The sequence below is a fragment of the Mytilus edulis genome, chromosome 14 (assembly GCF_963676685.1).
Source record: "Mytilus edulis chromosome 14, xbMytEdul2.2, whole genome shotgun sequence".
Taxonomy (NCBI): domain Eukaryota; kingdom Metazoa; phylum Mollusca; class Bivalvia; order Mytilida; family Mytilidae; genus Mytilus; species Mytilus edulis.
The window spans coordinates 40,771,653-40,788,467 of NC_092357.1; the positions used below are offsets into that span (position 1 = coordinate 40,771,653).

Consider the following 16,815-nt stretch of genomic DNA (forward strand, 5'->3'; position numbering starts at 1 on the left):
AAATAGATTATTTTGAATAATGTACTAAAATACCTTTAAATAACGAAGTAGAGAAAACCGCACACGATTATACATATTCAAATGCTTCCCTATAAAATTTTAAAACCACACATTTGAATATTCAATCTAATTCATATATTTTGAAATACAGGAAACCCATTCTGTTTTCATATATTTCCTCATATGAGATGAGATTGTGGGAATAACCGAAGTGTGTGGAATTGTTTGTTGTGTCATTATTATTTGGATGTTATGTGTTACCTCAGGTTACACAATTGTATCTGTGCATAATTCAATAAGAGTGGATTTAAAACTTAGGAAATCAATTGTGGCACCAAAACTGCCCACCGAAAACATTGAATTATTGGAATATAAGCTTCAACATTTTTGTATGTATATATTATAATATATTTGTGATAAAAAGAAATGGAGACAATTGGCTCACACCAAACAGGAAGATGGAATTGGCCCAAAAATTACTTGTGTAAAACCAATCAAAAAGGAAACCAACATCTTATCTATATAAAAAGCGAAAAACGAGAAACACATATGAACCACATCAACAAACGACAACCACTTAACATTAGGTTCTTGACTTCTGATAGTTAAAAACAAATTGAGCTGGTTTAAACATTGTAATAGGCACCAACCTTCATCAAACCAGAAACATAGAAATACACAGTACAAGATATCAATTGAAATGGCTCAACTCAATCAAAAGACATGTTAACCAAAAAAAAAAAAAAAAAAAAAAAAAAAACAACCAAAAAACGTGCACATACACTATACCAGAAACATGAGAAAGAAAACCATAATCTTTGGACAAATCGGCCAACAAAAATAACGTACACATGTAAATAAATTTGTTTTGTAGCAAGATATGCATTTGAATACGGAAATGTATATTAAAAAATAAATAATGTTTTTTGTTCAAATTACAAGAACAGAAGTGAAAACGTATCGTCATACCAAACACTAATCGAAAGGTGAAAAATATACAGAATAGTACGACGAGATATATAAATAAGTAATCTGTATATAACACGTATATACATGATATATATTATATTCATAGGACCATTATTCGACCTCATTTTGGCAACTTACAATTTTATTCTTAGACAGAAATGAGTTGTGTATGGGCTCAGCATATTTATTGTTAAAAAAAATGCAAGTATTTAAGGTAGTCGCAAGATAGAATCATATCGTGAACTGAAAAAAATTTCTCACGGCTGTCATTCGGTATATAGAAAATGATTATCATGAGAGAGTATATATCGATGATCAAGTATTGCGATTGGATCGTAAAATATTTGGTATAGGATCGGGGAAAACAATATCACCAAGAAGACTCATTCAACGTCATTAAATAATCTCAATTAATGTAAAACGATGACAAATAATGGAATGATAAAACTGTCCATCAGTATCCCTATGAAAATCAAGGTTGTAGGGTACACCGTTTTAACAAAATTTCAAACTGCTGATTGATCTGACTAAGGGTTTCAGTTTTTCCTCTCTGATACTACATCAATGCATAATAGGTTCTTACGATTTGACATTTTTTTGAGTCATCTAATTGAGGCCTTATGCTCGTTTTAAGTGAGCTTTAACACCTTTTCTTATAGAATATGTCGGCCTAAGGACATTCTACATGTACATGTAGCTCATTCGCATCAAAAGACTAACTAGTACTTGAACTAGCAAGCTTATGCTTACTTCCGATTGATCACTGTGTATTCGTCAACCTTTCAGAAAATCATACACTGAAGCTTTACTGATTTCTTATTTCAATCAAGGATTCTTTTTGTACAAATTTAGATTTGTCGCTAAATCTATACAAATTTGTGAACCAGCAACTAAGTAATTCATTAAAACAGTTGAAGCAATGAGTTAATTGAAATAATATTTTGTAAAATAAAACATGCTGCCACGCCAAACAAAATAAATGGTTCTTCGGATTGTCCTTATCATAACAGTATTCATAAAACAACTCACCATTATATCTAACTGCTATATCAGTATGTGTATGTTTTATCACCAATGGTTATTGTTGTTAATACTTACAAAGTTTTAATTGCTAACAATTACTTATGATTTTTAAGTTTTCAATACAAATTTGATAATAAATGAGTCTTTAAAAAGTGGGTCGGAGTTCGAAATTTACATTGATTGAGCTGTTCAGGTTAAAAACATAACGTTTACAAGGCCATTCAGTTAATTTAATTGGACTAAAATTGAAAAAAAGTTTTACGGTTTACCCATTCAAATATATATATACACGTTCATAAATCATTGTAAATATTTAATCTTAACCATGTTAACAAGGAACAAAGATGTTCGGTTCTGTAGAAAGTCATACATGCCGATTTAAGCAATAGCAATGCACATGTTACAATGTTTAAGAATTGTATCATAATAATCAATACATATTTCATGTTTTTTGTGAACCTATTTTATGAATCGATAATGTCTCATTAGAGATATAAATTAATTTGTTAACCATGTAGTAACGTAGGTGTATTTAAAATATGTTGTAATATAATTAAATGGAATACCTTTTGTCCTATGAAAGAATGCAGTGTAAATCAAAGTAAAGTATATGTAGTTAGGGTGTATTTATACAAACACGATATGTATAAGACAGAAATAAAGCTGACCATTGAATATTTCTTGTCAAGGAAATAAATGTGACAAGATAATTGTATAATTTATCTAATTTTTAAATTGTAAATATGCATGCTTAGTCAGCAACCAGTTTGACAAAGGAAAAGTAAATATACCCCATTTGTTTTACATTACAATCAGTAGTTTTAGTTATTTCAATGTTTGCATTTTCTAGATCAAATGATAAATTAGACATGTTAGATGGAAAGAATGAAGACGGGCAATTTAAGATTAATCCTGGTAACAATAGCACTTAGCACGACAGAAGGTATGACTGTAAAGTAATAGCTATAATCACATTATGTTAAAATTCTCGATGCATCTAAAACAAAAATTTACTTTGTAATTAAATTGCAGATATTCTACCGGTCGTTTCCCATTGCACTTAAATGAAACTAAGTAGTTCATTTGAACAGATGAAGCAATGACTTAATTGAAATAATTGTTTACGTAAGAAAATCCCTGTTGCCACTCCAAATAAAATAAATGGTTTTACAGAATTTGCAGGGAGGATGCGAGCAAAATAAAAAACTAGAATTTGTCGAATTTGATTAAGAAATTTTAATTTGTGCTTACATGTACATTTAGATAATCATTTACAACAGCGTTAATCTCGAACAGTAGATCTAAATTCCATAAAGAAGAATACAACTAAACCAGTACAAGAATGAACGAACTCTTAAATGAATAATACAAACACAAAATACGTTATAAAATACATGGTTAAAGAGCGCTCGCAGTCACAAAAATTGACTTCAAAGTACCGAACTTGTTGTTAGATAACAAATGTATCATTCACTTAATATTGTTTACTATAATTAGTAGAATGTTTTGCCCAGCTTTGTCATAAACAGTAAGTGAAACCTATAATAGTTAATAATTTCATAATAAAAAAAATTCACAGATATTTTGAAAAGTATTATTTCAAATTTAAAATAGCAATTGTATTATCATAAAATAAAAGACCCAGTGATTTAATTATAAATAAGTATAAATACATATATGATCTTTATCAAGAAGTTTAAATACCAAATATACAAATATAAGGGAAATAAGGGACTGACACATCCTACAGAAAGGACAACCTTTGTATCAATAACATACTTTTAGTTTTACTATATCATGTATATGGAATGATTATGAATACTAGTATTGTACAATTAAACGCATTAATCCTTTTTTTCTATTCTAATGGAACAATATTTATGTTGTTTTTTTTGTACATGTTGTAGGAGATAGCAACGAAAAAAATGCAACATATTTGTATGGCAAATATGGTGACCCAGTTGTTTTAAAGTGCATAAATAATACTAACTCAACCTCCTGGGATGGACCTTCATCGCAATCTTTAACTGGCTTTGGTGAAACTCCTTATGCAAATGATGACAAAATTATTCCAGAGGTGCCAAACGCAGAGAACTTACGATTGGTTCGAGATTTCAGCGCTGGTGAATATAACTTAATGATACTAAACCTGACACACAATGAAGAAGGATATTACAAATGTAATGCAATAAGAAGGAACATTCCTTACGAGTTCAGATATTTCTTGAAGATAAAAGGTATGAAATTCTATTCAAATAACTTCATTACTTTTCTAGAACTGCATTTATTCATCATTTTGAAGTTGTAAACATCAAAATTCATTATGGAACAACTGATTAGAATTTACCTGTATATCATGTCAATATTAACAGGATTTTTGTCAACGTGTAAAAGAACATATTAAAGATTTAAGAACAGAAATCAGAATTAAAAAACTTGATGAAGAATAATGATGTTTTAGAGGTTTCACGTATTTGACATTCAGGTTTAGGATAAGTTACTGTTTTTTGCAGTAGGACTTTTATGATCGAAAAAATGACTCCATCACGTTGGTGAAGTATCATATTTTCATCTGTGTCAATAACAACAAAATCATAATAAAAATCTGACATTTCCGAACAAAACCAATCAACCATTGAGCCAATTTTTTTCTGAACATGTAAATACCAATGTAACTGAAAAAGGGTTTATAAATAAAGTCCCCACTGTACGATCAGTAGTTAACATTTAATGAAAAATAATCTTCAAAAGAAAAGACCAACGTCAATATATGGTGAATCAGCAAATATCGTCAACAGTAGCATGAGAAATCCATTACGCAATTTCCGTAAATTGATTTTTAACAGTTTCGTCTTCATTGCCACAATATCCACAGTTCGCTAGATTTGTAAAACAACAAACACTAATTTGTCAGTTAGAGACGAAGATATTATATGTTTATAAAACATGAATAACTTTTCGAAATGCTTAGGAATTTCTACCCTGGAAATAGAATATTTCAAATTCTTTCGAAACGTTGGGTCTTTAATGCACCACTGGGGTAGAAAAGCTAGTCTGGCGAACATAATATCAATTTTAGTATTTGTAAGCTTATATATAACTTTGACTCGTAACTCACACAATCACTATTCTAGCAAAATTACTTTTTTTGACATTATATATACATGTACTATATTCTGCAAATTTAATTGGATAACATAATTGAAGTTTAATGTTCCCAATAACAAACTAAAAGATATAACACGATATATGGAATTTGATTAATAAGCATGTTCGGTGTGAGCTAAGGCTCCGTGTTGAAGGCCGGACTTTAACCTATAATGGTTTACTTTTTAAATTGTTATTTGTATGGAGAGTTGTCTCATTGGCACTCACACCACATCTTCCTATATCTATATAAGTATAATATGTGATATTTTATGAGTTTATAACATTGCTTTTTGAAATAAAAATAAACTTTACTATTTTAGTTATAGACTTGATTATAACAGACACATGTACATCCTCATCTTTTTGCAACTAACGTAATTTGATCGAACAATTTAAAAAAAAAATCAATGCATGTTGGGTGTTTTAACTAGACAATCTCAGATTTTTCTATAATATTTCTTTTAAACATGTTTAAAACATTTTGTTTTAAATGTTTGCTAGTTCCTCCGAAAAATTTGACAACAAATGGCAGAAATGGATTTTTGATTGGCAAAGCTGGTGAGGATATGCATATTACATGTAGTGCTGAAAGGGGAGTACCAGAAAACGAGACAATGATTTATTTATACTGTGAGGGCAACGTCATCAGCAAGACGTTTGCTGAAATATTGTTTTACTCATTCGTTCCAAAAAAAGTCAATAATAGAGATATTTTTAAATGTGCTGTCGAAAATTTGCTGCTGGACTCTCCATTGGAAGAAACAATCCGTCTAAATGTTTTATGTAAGTATGATTTGTGTGTCTTTTCTATACACACCACCTTTAAACTGTTTCGATTTTTAACACATTTCAAACATTCCACTTTGAGCTCTCCTGATTAAAGTTAATATAGAAAAAGTTTTTGCACGCATGAAATGTATAACCTGTTGTTTTCATTTTATCTTGCCAGATAACCGGTTCTTTTCTAAAGTGAATATTGATCAATATTTTCCATTTTTCGATGGGTTAAATATTTCTCAGTGGTGTCTTGCCATGGCTTTGTTTGGACTTGTTTGTTTGCTTTTTGGCCTTGAATGTTTGTCTCTAATATTTTATTAACTGTGCATTTGCATTCAGATATCGCAGATCAGATTTATTCGTTCATTGTGTATTAATTTACGTTTTTTGATTGAGTTAAGTCTGCCAATTGATATTTTATCGTGTGTTTTTCTATGTTGTGATGTTATGATATTGTTTCAGAAAAAGGGAGAAGGTTTGAATCCATTAAAACGTTTAATCTCGCTGCAAATATTTTGCACCTGTCCTAAGTCAGGAATCTGATATACAGTAGTTGTCGTTTGTTTATGTAATTTATACATGTTTCTCGTTTCTCGTTTTTAATATAGATTAAACCGTTGGTTTTCCCGTTTGAATGGGTTTACACTAGTAATTTTGGGGCCCTTTATAGCTTGTTGTTCGGTGTGAGCAAAGGCTTCGTGTTGAAGGCCGTACAGTGACCTATAATGGTTTACTTTTTTTAAAATTGTTATTTGGACGGAGAGTTGTCTCATTGGCACTCACACCACATCTTCCTATATCCAATTAATGTTTAAAAGTTAATCAATATTCTTATTAACGTTTTTTTTTCGGCTATCAATTATGAATGTCAGCTTATAATCGTAGTATGAACAACTAATGAATAAGAATATTTGGGAATGCTCTTATTCAATGATTGCAAGCAAACTGAACGGTATATCTTTAAGCAGTGTATCATTTGTATAACTATTTCGTGAACCATAACATACATTCGTTTACAAATGAAGATACCACTTAAGTTATGTTTTTTTGTGCGTTCGAGGGCTTTTGATTAAACTTTATCTGGCTTGCTCTAACTAAACAATCACAAAGCCTAACACGTGAAGAGCAATATGATCAAGAGATGTATAATATATACAGCTACAAATGTAGACTCAACCAAGCGCGAGATAGAGTTTGAAACTTAGACTGTTTCTTAATTCTACAATGTAGAATTCAAGAAGTTCGTTAAGTCAGCTGTAGCAATGCATCATTTGTACTAGTGGACTGCCTAATAAGATTTTTATAGACGTTGTTCACATTACAAAGTTTAACACAATTCAATTATTTTCTTCACAATCTTGAATATGTCAAGCGGTAATCAATATTCATAAGAAAACAATATAGTATAGACAACGACGTGAACAATAAAATTAACGGTACCAATTTTCTTGCACCAGATGCGCATTTCGACAATACATGTCTCTTCAGTGATGCTCGTGGCCAAAATATTTGAAATCCAAAGCTTATATAAAAGATGAAGAGCTATAATCCAAAAGGTCCAAAAAGTATAGCCAAATACATGAAAGGAATCAGAGCTTTGCATGAGGGAGATGCATTCCTTAATTTATAATAATTTCTATCATTTTGTAACAGTAAATTTAAATAACACAAAAAAAATCCGTATTTTCATGCCAGTACCGAAGTACTGGCTACTGGGGTGGTGATACCCTCGGGGACTAATAGTCCACCAGCAGAGGCATCGACCCAGTGGTAGTAATAAAATTAACGGTACCAATTTTCCTGCACCAGATGCGCATTTCGACAATACATGTCTCTTCAGTGATGCTCGTGGCCAAAATATTTGAAATCCAAAGCTTAACGAACACGAACCTAAACATTTGTGCTTTTTATTAAGAACCATCTTATAAATTTTACATGCACTGTCTACATTAACATCAAGTATTTTCTTAAAACGATATAATTGAATAAATTGTTTGTCATTGACATTTTAATTTAGATCAACCGTCTGTTAGTTTTGACAAAAACGAATACAACTTCAGTGTTTATGAAGGAACAGGCTTCAGTATTACGTGTGTTTCTAATAGCAATCCAGTCACAACTGAAATACTATGGGAAGCAAACGGTAAAATAATTGAACAACAAAGTCAACACACGGAATATTTACCATTGAATATTGCGAATATTCAGCAACATCATGAAGGGAACTATACTTGTGTAGCAAAGAATCCCGAAGGCTTTGGTCGAAAATCTATTTACATCACAGTTTTGTGTAAGTTTATTTTAATTGTTTTGAATGACGATAAAAACGTTTGATGATAATGATAATTATAATAAGAGTTACAATAAGTAAAGAACACATTATGATTATAAATTTTAGGATTCATTGTCAATAATCAATAACCATTTATATGTAATACCAAATGGTCATATTGGTGATTTATCATCTATCACTTGTTAGTTTCAACATCCCATTTTTATCGTTAAACAACCCGCATCTTCGAGCGCTTAAACGTAAATTAAATTAATTAACCATGTCGGTATCATTTTGTGCCCAAAGAATATTGACGAAAAATATATATTCAACAAGAGAACTCCCAATATCCTAACATGAAATTTGCAAAAAAGAACCGAATAGTAAAATACATGTAATTCGGACAAACGTAAAACAAAACATTCAAACCTTTTAAAGTTATGTATAATTTAAACTGAATTCAATTTCTCAAATAGAACTATGGTAAATGCCGGACAATTGAAGAACAGACGGTACATTTTGTGTGATCAACAATTTTTAAAATATAGTCAACACTCGTTAGAATCAACACAGGAATGAAACCCTGTACTTTTTATTAACACATGACGATTTTTAACAAAAATGTATTTTCTTTTTGGGTCTCAAATATTAGAGAAATCATATCCAGACTTGATTTGTGTAATTATATTTTTTATCTGCATAAAGGTTGTCAGGTGCAAAAGAAAAATGAAACGACTAACGCCACAGTTATTGTCATGATCAGCGTTATTTCAGTTGTTACCATTTTCATAGGAGTAATAATTGTTCTTGCAAAAGGTATATATCAATTTGAATGTTATAACATAATATCTCTCTTTAACAATGTATTAATTAACATAAACTTTACATAACAAATTAAAACATTAAAATATCAAATTTGAAAAAGTTTTTTTTTATGAATTATGATATGCAGTATGTGCTGAATTATGATAAGCAGTTTGTGCTATGTATGTTGGGATATATGCTTTCCTGAACCTTCTTCCATGCTAACGCAATATAAAATTTATTAACAGGGGAGTTTTTGATTGGAAAACAAGTAAAATTACAAAAACAAATAATATCGATTCGCTTGTCATAGATTCTGGAACTGAGATAACTGTTTGTTTCAAATTCACGGCATACATCTTTTAAATATCAAATTCACGGCATACATCTTTAAATAAGGCAAAGAAAAATGTGTGTTTTGTTTTGTTTTTAATTTTTAATTTCCTAGTTTTCAAGGATAAACCAATAAAACGCAAACAGAAACGTTTTGATTGTTTATCGTGTTGATGGAAAAGAACAACATCCATATGTCTGAATGTGAAATTCAATGATCTGGCTTTTTCGATCTTCCTATTTCTGACAAGTGTCTGAAGAACATCCGACTTATAGATGTCATAAAAAAAGTCGACTAAGATCGGCACATTAAAATCATAAAACTGAAATTAACAATCACAAATGTTCCTCTTCCTCGTGATATGTACAACAGGAGACACTTACCATGTCGACGCACTTCTTTTTGAAGTTCTTGCTTGCGATTCGTTCAGTTATTGTTGTTGTACCTTGGTTTCTATCTGCGAAATTTATGAAGGTTAAAGATCGGTAAACAATCACAACACACACAATTCTTGTGAAGTTATTTCAATTTTGGATATTTGCCTACGAGTGTCTTGACAGTCAAATCTGGCTAATAATTGTATACATTGATTCAGATAACAATGGGACATTTTCTTTAATGATGTTCATCATGCAATTTGTACTATTTTACTTTATTTGATAGACAAACTGATAAAGAGGCGACAAGAGTCAAGTTTAAGGTAAGTTTAAAGATTACGTTTGTTTTTAAACCCTAGAAAACAACAGTTACTGTAATATTTGTGACTTATTAAAGGTTTTCCAAAACAATACGTGGCGATTATTAGGCTTCATAGCTAGCTAAACCTTCTATTCGTTTAATAGTGGTATATGGAATCATTGTATGAAACACAAAATACTCTATTTTTTTTTAAATTTTCTTTTTTAACATTTTACAACAATTATGCAACAGTGAATAAGTACTAGATATGCTACTTTCATATTTTCTAGTTTTAAAACTATTATTCAAGAATACAAACAGATATTGAGATTGATTGTGTAAGAAATAATCTGAAAATAGGAAATGGCAAAATAAGATTATTTCAACTAGACTGGTATACCGTAAAGCAGAAAACACTTACCTTACTCAACGAGTCGGTCTCACTCTTTTGTGAGTTCTTGTGATTCATTCGTTTTTTTGCTTTTGTCCTCATTTGTCTCTTCTTAATCAATTGACGAAATTTCAACATCGATAAAACCCTGTTTAATCTAAGATACAAATGGCTGATAATCATATTTCTAACGAATTGAATGACCTTGCCGAAAATGTATTCCTATTTAACATACATGATAAATATATAAATATGATATTTGACATGAGATACTTTTTATTAGTTGCCTGACTGTAATAATTCTTTTTGTACATAATTATATCAATCGTGTTTTTAAAGATATGAACAACAGTTCCACCAACTATGGCATTGAATTATGTGTGCTCCTCAAATTGTTTAGCATTTAGCATGATAGTTATGGGACAAAACAACTTCTTATGTAATTTAAATTAGAACAAATTTTGTATTCCTTAAAAAAGTCTTTAAATAGGAAATGTACAAAATTATAAATACAAGTTCGATAAAAGCTAGAAAAGTAGTGAAACATATAAACTAGAAAACCTTGTCAGTTAGTGGTTTTAGTTTATACCTTGGTTCACCATAATGTGTGTGTGTGTTTTTTTTTTTTTTTAAAGAAAACATAATTTTATTTATAACTACAGTAACACTGAATTGGACTACGACAATAGAGGTGATTGGTGCATATATATTGATTTCAAATGGACTTTTCTTTTCTTTAATATACATTAATTCTTTTTTTTTCATTCCAATTTCTTTCTTTTTGTCTACTTTTGTATTATGCTCTTGATTACTCATGTTCTCGAAATTTAAAAAAAAAAACCACGATTATTCTTTTCATATTCTGAATGGTTAATGAAATTCTGCATCATAATAATTCTTAGCAATAAATATGCTACTGTGCATTGAGTACTCCATTAAACTTCATTTGTCAACTTAATTATTTCGTCTTTAATTAATTACGTTCGTCTGGAGCGCTTGGACTGCATGCATTGGCAATAACATTTTAATGCAATGGACCTGTGAGACAGAATCTTGAGATGAGCAATATGATCAAAAGGTTAAGAAAAAAAAATAATCAAAAAGCATCCAATATCAATTTGCGTTAGGGAGTTGGGCGTATAAAAATAAGACAATGTTGTATGAACTCCAATACACAACCCTCTGCAAACCAAGAATTTATAAGACTGGAACATGTGTTTAGTTGAATTTTCCTGGCGTTTATCATAACATGTAGCTTTTTGAACTTTTCATTTTCTCCCTTGTAAGCAGCAAACTTCTATTTTAGAAGCAAAACGAGGTCATGAGTTTTGCCTCGACAATTATTTTTGAATATGATTGTTGATTTGTACGACGGGTGGGGCTAACATATCAAGAGGTGCTATCATTTAAGATCAATATGTCTAACCTTTTTTTGAAGTTGATTTTTCTCCTGTTTGTCTATTTGTGTTGCTACAAATTTATATATCAAAGAATGTAATTCAGGAAGCTTCAATCAACTATATTCTGCGTAAAGTTGAATACAACTATCAAAATTATAGTGTATAAATAGGGTTACAATGTCAGTAGTGAACATATGGCGACGAAAGAAATTTGTAACTGTAGACATATAAAGTTTTAAAATGACAAGTTCAATCTATTTGGAATTCATTATGTAAATTATTCAGTCTCGAATATGATTTTTCAAAAACAAATTGCTAAATAAATACATTTAGTCAATGCAACGTAAGTATATTTACTTATTTCAAGCATGTAGTTTGCAGAATATTTTAACATTGTGTCCCCACCTAAACACTGTAAACAGTTTGTGCTTCTTATATCATTCGGCCAAATATTAATGTCACATACATCATTGACACTTCTGAATGTAACAATAACCTTACAAACACAAAGAACCAATAGCAAAATTGTATAGACGGACAACGTCTTTTGCCTAAAGCTACAGTAACTCTTTGTTTGATGTATTAGTTTTTCTCAATTAATTAGATGATTTGGCTGTCGACAATCAAATGTACCAGTCACGAGATGATTTTGCTGACAATGAAACTACTGTACAGCGTCATATAGGAGCTGAGGTACAAGGTATGTATGCCAATGAATGCTAAACTACAAATTAAAAACTAAAAATGATTCTTATCTTTGAAAGTCTGGTTTGCACACGTTTGAGACATAAAACTGTTTGTTTTTCATATTTATTTTTTTTAGATAATTATCTTTTGAAATTTTGACTACGTGCTACCATTTTTTTTTTATTAAAAAATGCACTTAAAATACAGTAAACAATGATGATTCACACCATTGCTTTTAAACGAAAGTAACGACCATATGTCGTGTTGATGCAAAAAATATGCGATATGGTTGTTGATGAAAACATTATATTACAAACGCCTTGATATATCAAATCAATTTATATAAATACGTACGGGGTAAACAAAATGGTTCTTTGTTATATTGAAGAAATATTATACTACAGATAAAGCAATTATATTAAACAGAATACAGTTGATCTCATTATATCAAGTGATTCATTGTGCATGTTATTACCAACACGCAACGAAAAAGTTGATATTTTCATTTTACGAAGCACTCAAAGTTTTTTTTATAAATTGAAATTTTATGAAATCGAAAAAAAGATTTATATTCAAATCATAGAAAATCCTAGTGAGTTTGAATAAAATTGACATGAGTTGAATTATTACGGTAAAGATCATTTACATAAATGGTCAATAGTTATGGGGGAGGGTTGAAAAAATATTTAAACCCACCACATTATGTATGTGCCTGTCCCAAGTCTGGGGACATATCATGTTTGTCATATCTAATTTCCGTTTATTTAAAACGTTGGGCCGTTAGTGTTCTCGTTTGATTTTTTTAGCATGGTCCTCTCTAGTCAGTTTTATTAAATGTACAACATGTACAAGGCTTCTAGATTATTGCTGCCCAGTCTTTAGTTTTCTATGTTGAGTCCTGTATACTATAATTTTCTTTTGTTTTTTTCTTGTTTTTTTTAACAAAAATCCAAAAGTGCAAAACAAAAATGTTAGAAATTTTAGTAATCCAATAAAAAACAACTATAAATCCAAACGACACCAGTCTATCTCTTTCTCATATTTAAATGTGAGCGTATATGCTGACAGTAATAATACGTCTTTTATATAATGTAACAATGCTTTCTTTACTAAACAGATAATCGCACGGACTTGTCCGGCAGAAGTGCAACATCAGGCTGTGTAAACCAACAGGTAATGTTCTAAAAATCATAACACACCGCAGATTTGTTAAAAAGACTCAGTCGGTTTATGGATTGTTTGTTGAACTCGGAATTGTGATAAAAAAGATATAAAGTCTTTATATCAATACTCCTCGTTTTAGAAAAAAATTCTGAAACCTTAAAAAGCTTTGAAACGTATATCCGAAAGGAAATTTATAAGACAATAATTTAATTTTGGATGTAACGCGTCTTCTGATTGGCTGACCTTATTTTGTGTATCAGCTCAGAGACATAATTTGTTTTGTGACCGTGACGTCATCAACTTTTTTTCATTAATTATTACGGTTTAAAATGTAATTTAGTATTAAATTGTAAAACATGGATGTTATTTTTTTTTCTGTCCATTCAAAATAACATTAAACATGTTGTGCAGACTTTAAAAACAAGACGCGGGTTATTCAGTGTGCACCACATTTTTTATGTTATTTCTTCTTAGACAAAAACAAATATAACAGTCATTCCTTAATTATCAAATTAACCTCTCGACTAAATCAACCAGCGGAACGAATGATAGACAACATGGACAACTGTCTTATTCTTGTCTGAGTACAGCATTCTAATGAAGGAAGTTGTAGATACCACAAGTTTGAAATGCTAGCTAAACCTGGTATTGCAGTTAATTATTATTATAAAATGTTATATATAACCAGAATAAGATGAGTAACCCAAACATACTTAATTGGATAACGTGAAAATAATTGGAAAACTTTAGAAAACTTGATGTCGATCTGTTTGACGTACTTACATATTGTATAGAAAACTGGTTATTGTTGAAAATTGTATACCATCGGTTTGATGTTTATTTGAATAAATTTGGCGTTTGGTTAAAGTCTCCTTAGCTTTCACAACATTTCATTTTGTCCATGTAAAGTTCATAGTGCTAGGTCCATTTTATATAACTTGTGTTTCAAAAATAGTAGCTGACAAGATAAATCTTTGACTATAATGAATAATAACTCATATAAAAATTCGTGTTATGCAGTCAAATAATGAATATTCAAAATTATGTGCAAGCAACACAATTTCAATCATGGTATCTATGATGAGTTTCTTTTTAACCACTGGGTCAATGCCACTGCTGGAAGAGTTCTAATACCCCAAGCGTATCACCAGCCCAGTAGTCAACACTATTATGTTGACCTGAATTATCTTTGGTTTGGTCATTATTATAACTTTACTGTTTGGAAACACTTTTTATTTAAAATACTAATGTGTTTTTTACTTCAGGAATATATTACCGTAGCTGTATTTGTCAAACTTTAAGGAATTTTTGGTCGTTAATGCTCTTCAACTTAAAGTTCGTATTTTATTTAGCCTTTTTTTTTACTTGATTTGAGCGTCACTGATGCGTCTTTTGTACATAAAACGCGCCTCAGGCTCAAATACAAAATTTCAATCATGGTATCTTAATGAGTTTATTTAATAATAAAAAAAAAATATCGCCGAGAGGTGTCGTTCTGGTTCGTAAAAAGCAAATAAAATATGTTGACTTCCAAAAAAAACCATATGAAAATTCATAAAAAAGGTCTCTATTGTAATCAATTTGGCGATTTTATTTTAGCGATTGATTAGAGAAACGATGATTCCAGAAAAGGAAACCATCATAGTGAATGAACAGACTGACTTCACATTAATAGTTTATGTTGCCCCTAACACAATTGTGAAACCAACAGACACAAGAAGAAAGAAAATCAATATATTTAGATACATGATGTATGACTTTTGTATCATATCAACATATCATTCACCAATTGTCTTTGTAGGGCAACAGCGCATTGAACTATGCAGAACTTATTTTTACACCTGGACCACCAGAGTCGAGATGTGTAGTTCATGGCAGAGACAGTATAACCATATATTCTGACGTTGTAATTCCAGTGACCAGTGTTACTGTTCATTTAGATGAGTAGTTGCGACAATAATATGTTAACTATGGAAAAACGTTATTAATGGTGTTTTGTTGTTTTGTGAATTTACTGATTTTTGTACGCATACTCATTTCATTCCCTTTATATAGTTTACTGTAGTAGAGCAGATCTAGTGATAAGAAATTTCCAGGTGTTAAGGTAAAAAGGTATTAGAAAATGACTACTTTGCAGTTGTGACACTTCTTTATAAAAGGTATGATATAAGTATACCATTATTTAAGAGAAAACTAAGTTTCTATTAAGTCAAAGTACTAAGTTATCTCTTATGTTTTACTGCTGACTTTTGTTTGTTTGTTTGTTTGTTTATTTTCTTTTGTTTTATTGTATATACAGATTTCCTATTATTTCTAATATTTCTACATTAAATCTGGGAGCGTAGATCACTCAAACAAACCAAATGTAAAGGAGTTCCTTTAATTAATTGTCTTTTTTTTTGAATCTAACAAACTAGATGCAAACCTTTTTATTGAATATTTATTGAATATTTCATAGTAAAAGTGCAATACTGTTGCTCATGACATTGCCTGTTGGAAATATAATATAAAGGAAACACAATTTTTAATTAAACATTTAATAAAACATTTTTGCCACTCAGAAATGTGCAATTTGACACTACGATTCAACCTTACTCGGGTAAAATAGATCTTATATATATTTTGCTATTATTCTTGTCTCGATTGATCTAGTTGCCTTTCACATGAAACGGTTTTAATTCATCCTTGGCTTTTACATTCTGAATATGGCCCCAAGTGATGAAAGATTAGGGAGCGTTTATTTTTAGGTCTTGGTCGATATCGCTGCTGGTTGACTTCATATACCCAAAGGGTCTAGCCAGCTTTGTAGTCGGCGTTTTTCTGTACTGGAATGAACTATAATATGTATCATAATCTGTAAAATAAATATGTGGGAATACATTTCATTAATTACCTGGTTGTCTTCAAATTGTTTACGTTATACTTGGTGTTCAAATTATGTTGTATAAATAGTCCTGCATTTTTTCGTGTTCAGTGCATGAGTTAACGTCTGAGGTAATGACTAACTGTATCTAACGTCTCAATGGCTTATAGAAAAATAAACCAATTCTGTTTGGCGTGATTTGACTACTGATTTGTAACTTCCGATTTGGGTTCTGTCTCACTATTGTGGTCTGTATTGACAATTATTAGGTATTAATAACGGCAACAGTAGCAAACCATCACG

General features: G+C 30.4%; 1 protein-coding gene across 1 annotated transcript; it reads left to right on the plus strand.

Annotated features, from left to right (window-relative positions):
* Positions 1 to 207: 207 nt before the first annotated feature.
* LOC139502398 (limbic system-associated membrane protein-like) lies at positions 208 to 15,642 on the plus strand. The gene is made up of 11 exons (XM_071291841.1): positions 208 to 389; positions 2,843 to 2,935; positions 3,900 to 4,229; positions 5,644 to 5,925; positions 7,937 to 8,209; positions 8,897 to 9,007; positions 9,993 to 10,029; positions 11,061 to 11,089; positions 12,403 to 12,498; positions 13,603 to 13,658; positions 15,451 to 15,642. The coding sequence occupies exons 2-11, from the start codon at positions 2,869 to 2,871 to the stop codon at positions 15,595 to 15,597; spliced, it is 1,428 nt and encodes a 475-aa protein (XP_071147942.1). The 5' UTR covers positions 208 to 389; positions 2,843 to 2,868; the 3' UTR covers positions 15,598 to 15,642.
* The last annotated feature ends 1,173 nt before the right edge of the window (positions 15,643 to 16,815 follow it).

Bases quoted from the DNA above. Each gene is read 5' to 3' on its own strand.
- LOC139502398 (XM_071291841.1), top strand. From the start codon at position 2,869: ATGGAAAGAATGAAGACGGGCAATTTAAGATTAATCCTGGTAACAATA. The intron at 2,936-3,899 runs GTATGACTGTAA...TACATGTTGTAG, and splicing joins AGCACTTAGCACGACAGAAG to GAGATAGCAACGAAAAAAAT. The intron at 8,210-8,896 runs GTAAGTTTATTT...ATCTGCATAAAG, and splicing joins TATTTACATCACAGTTTTGT to GTTGTCAGGTGCAAAAGAAA.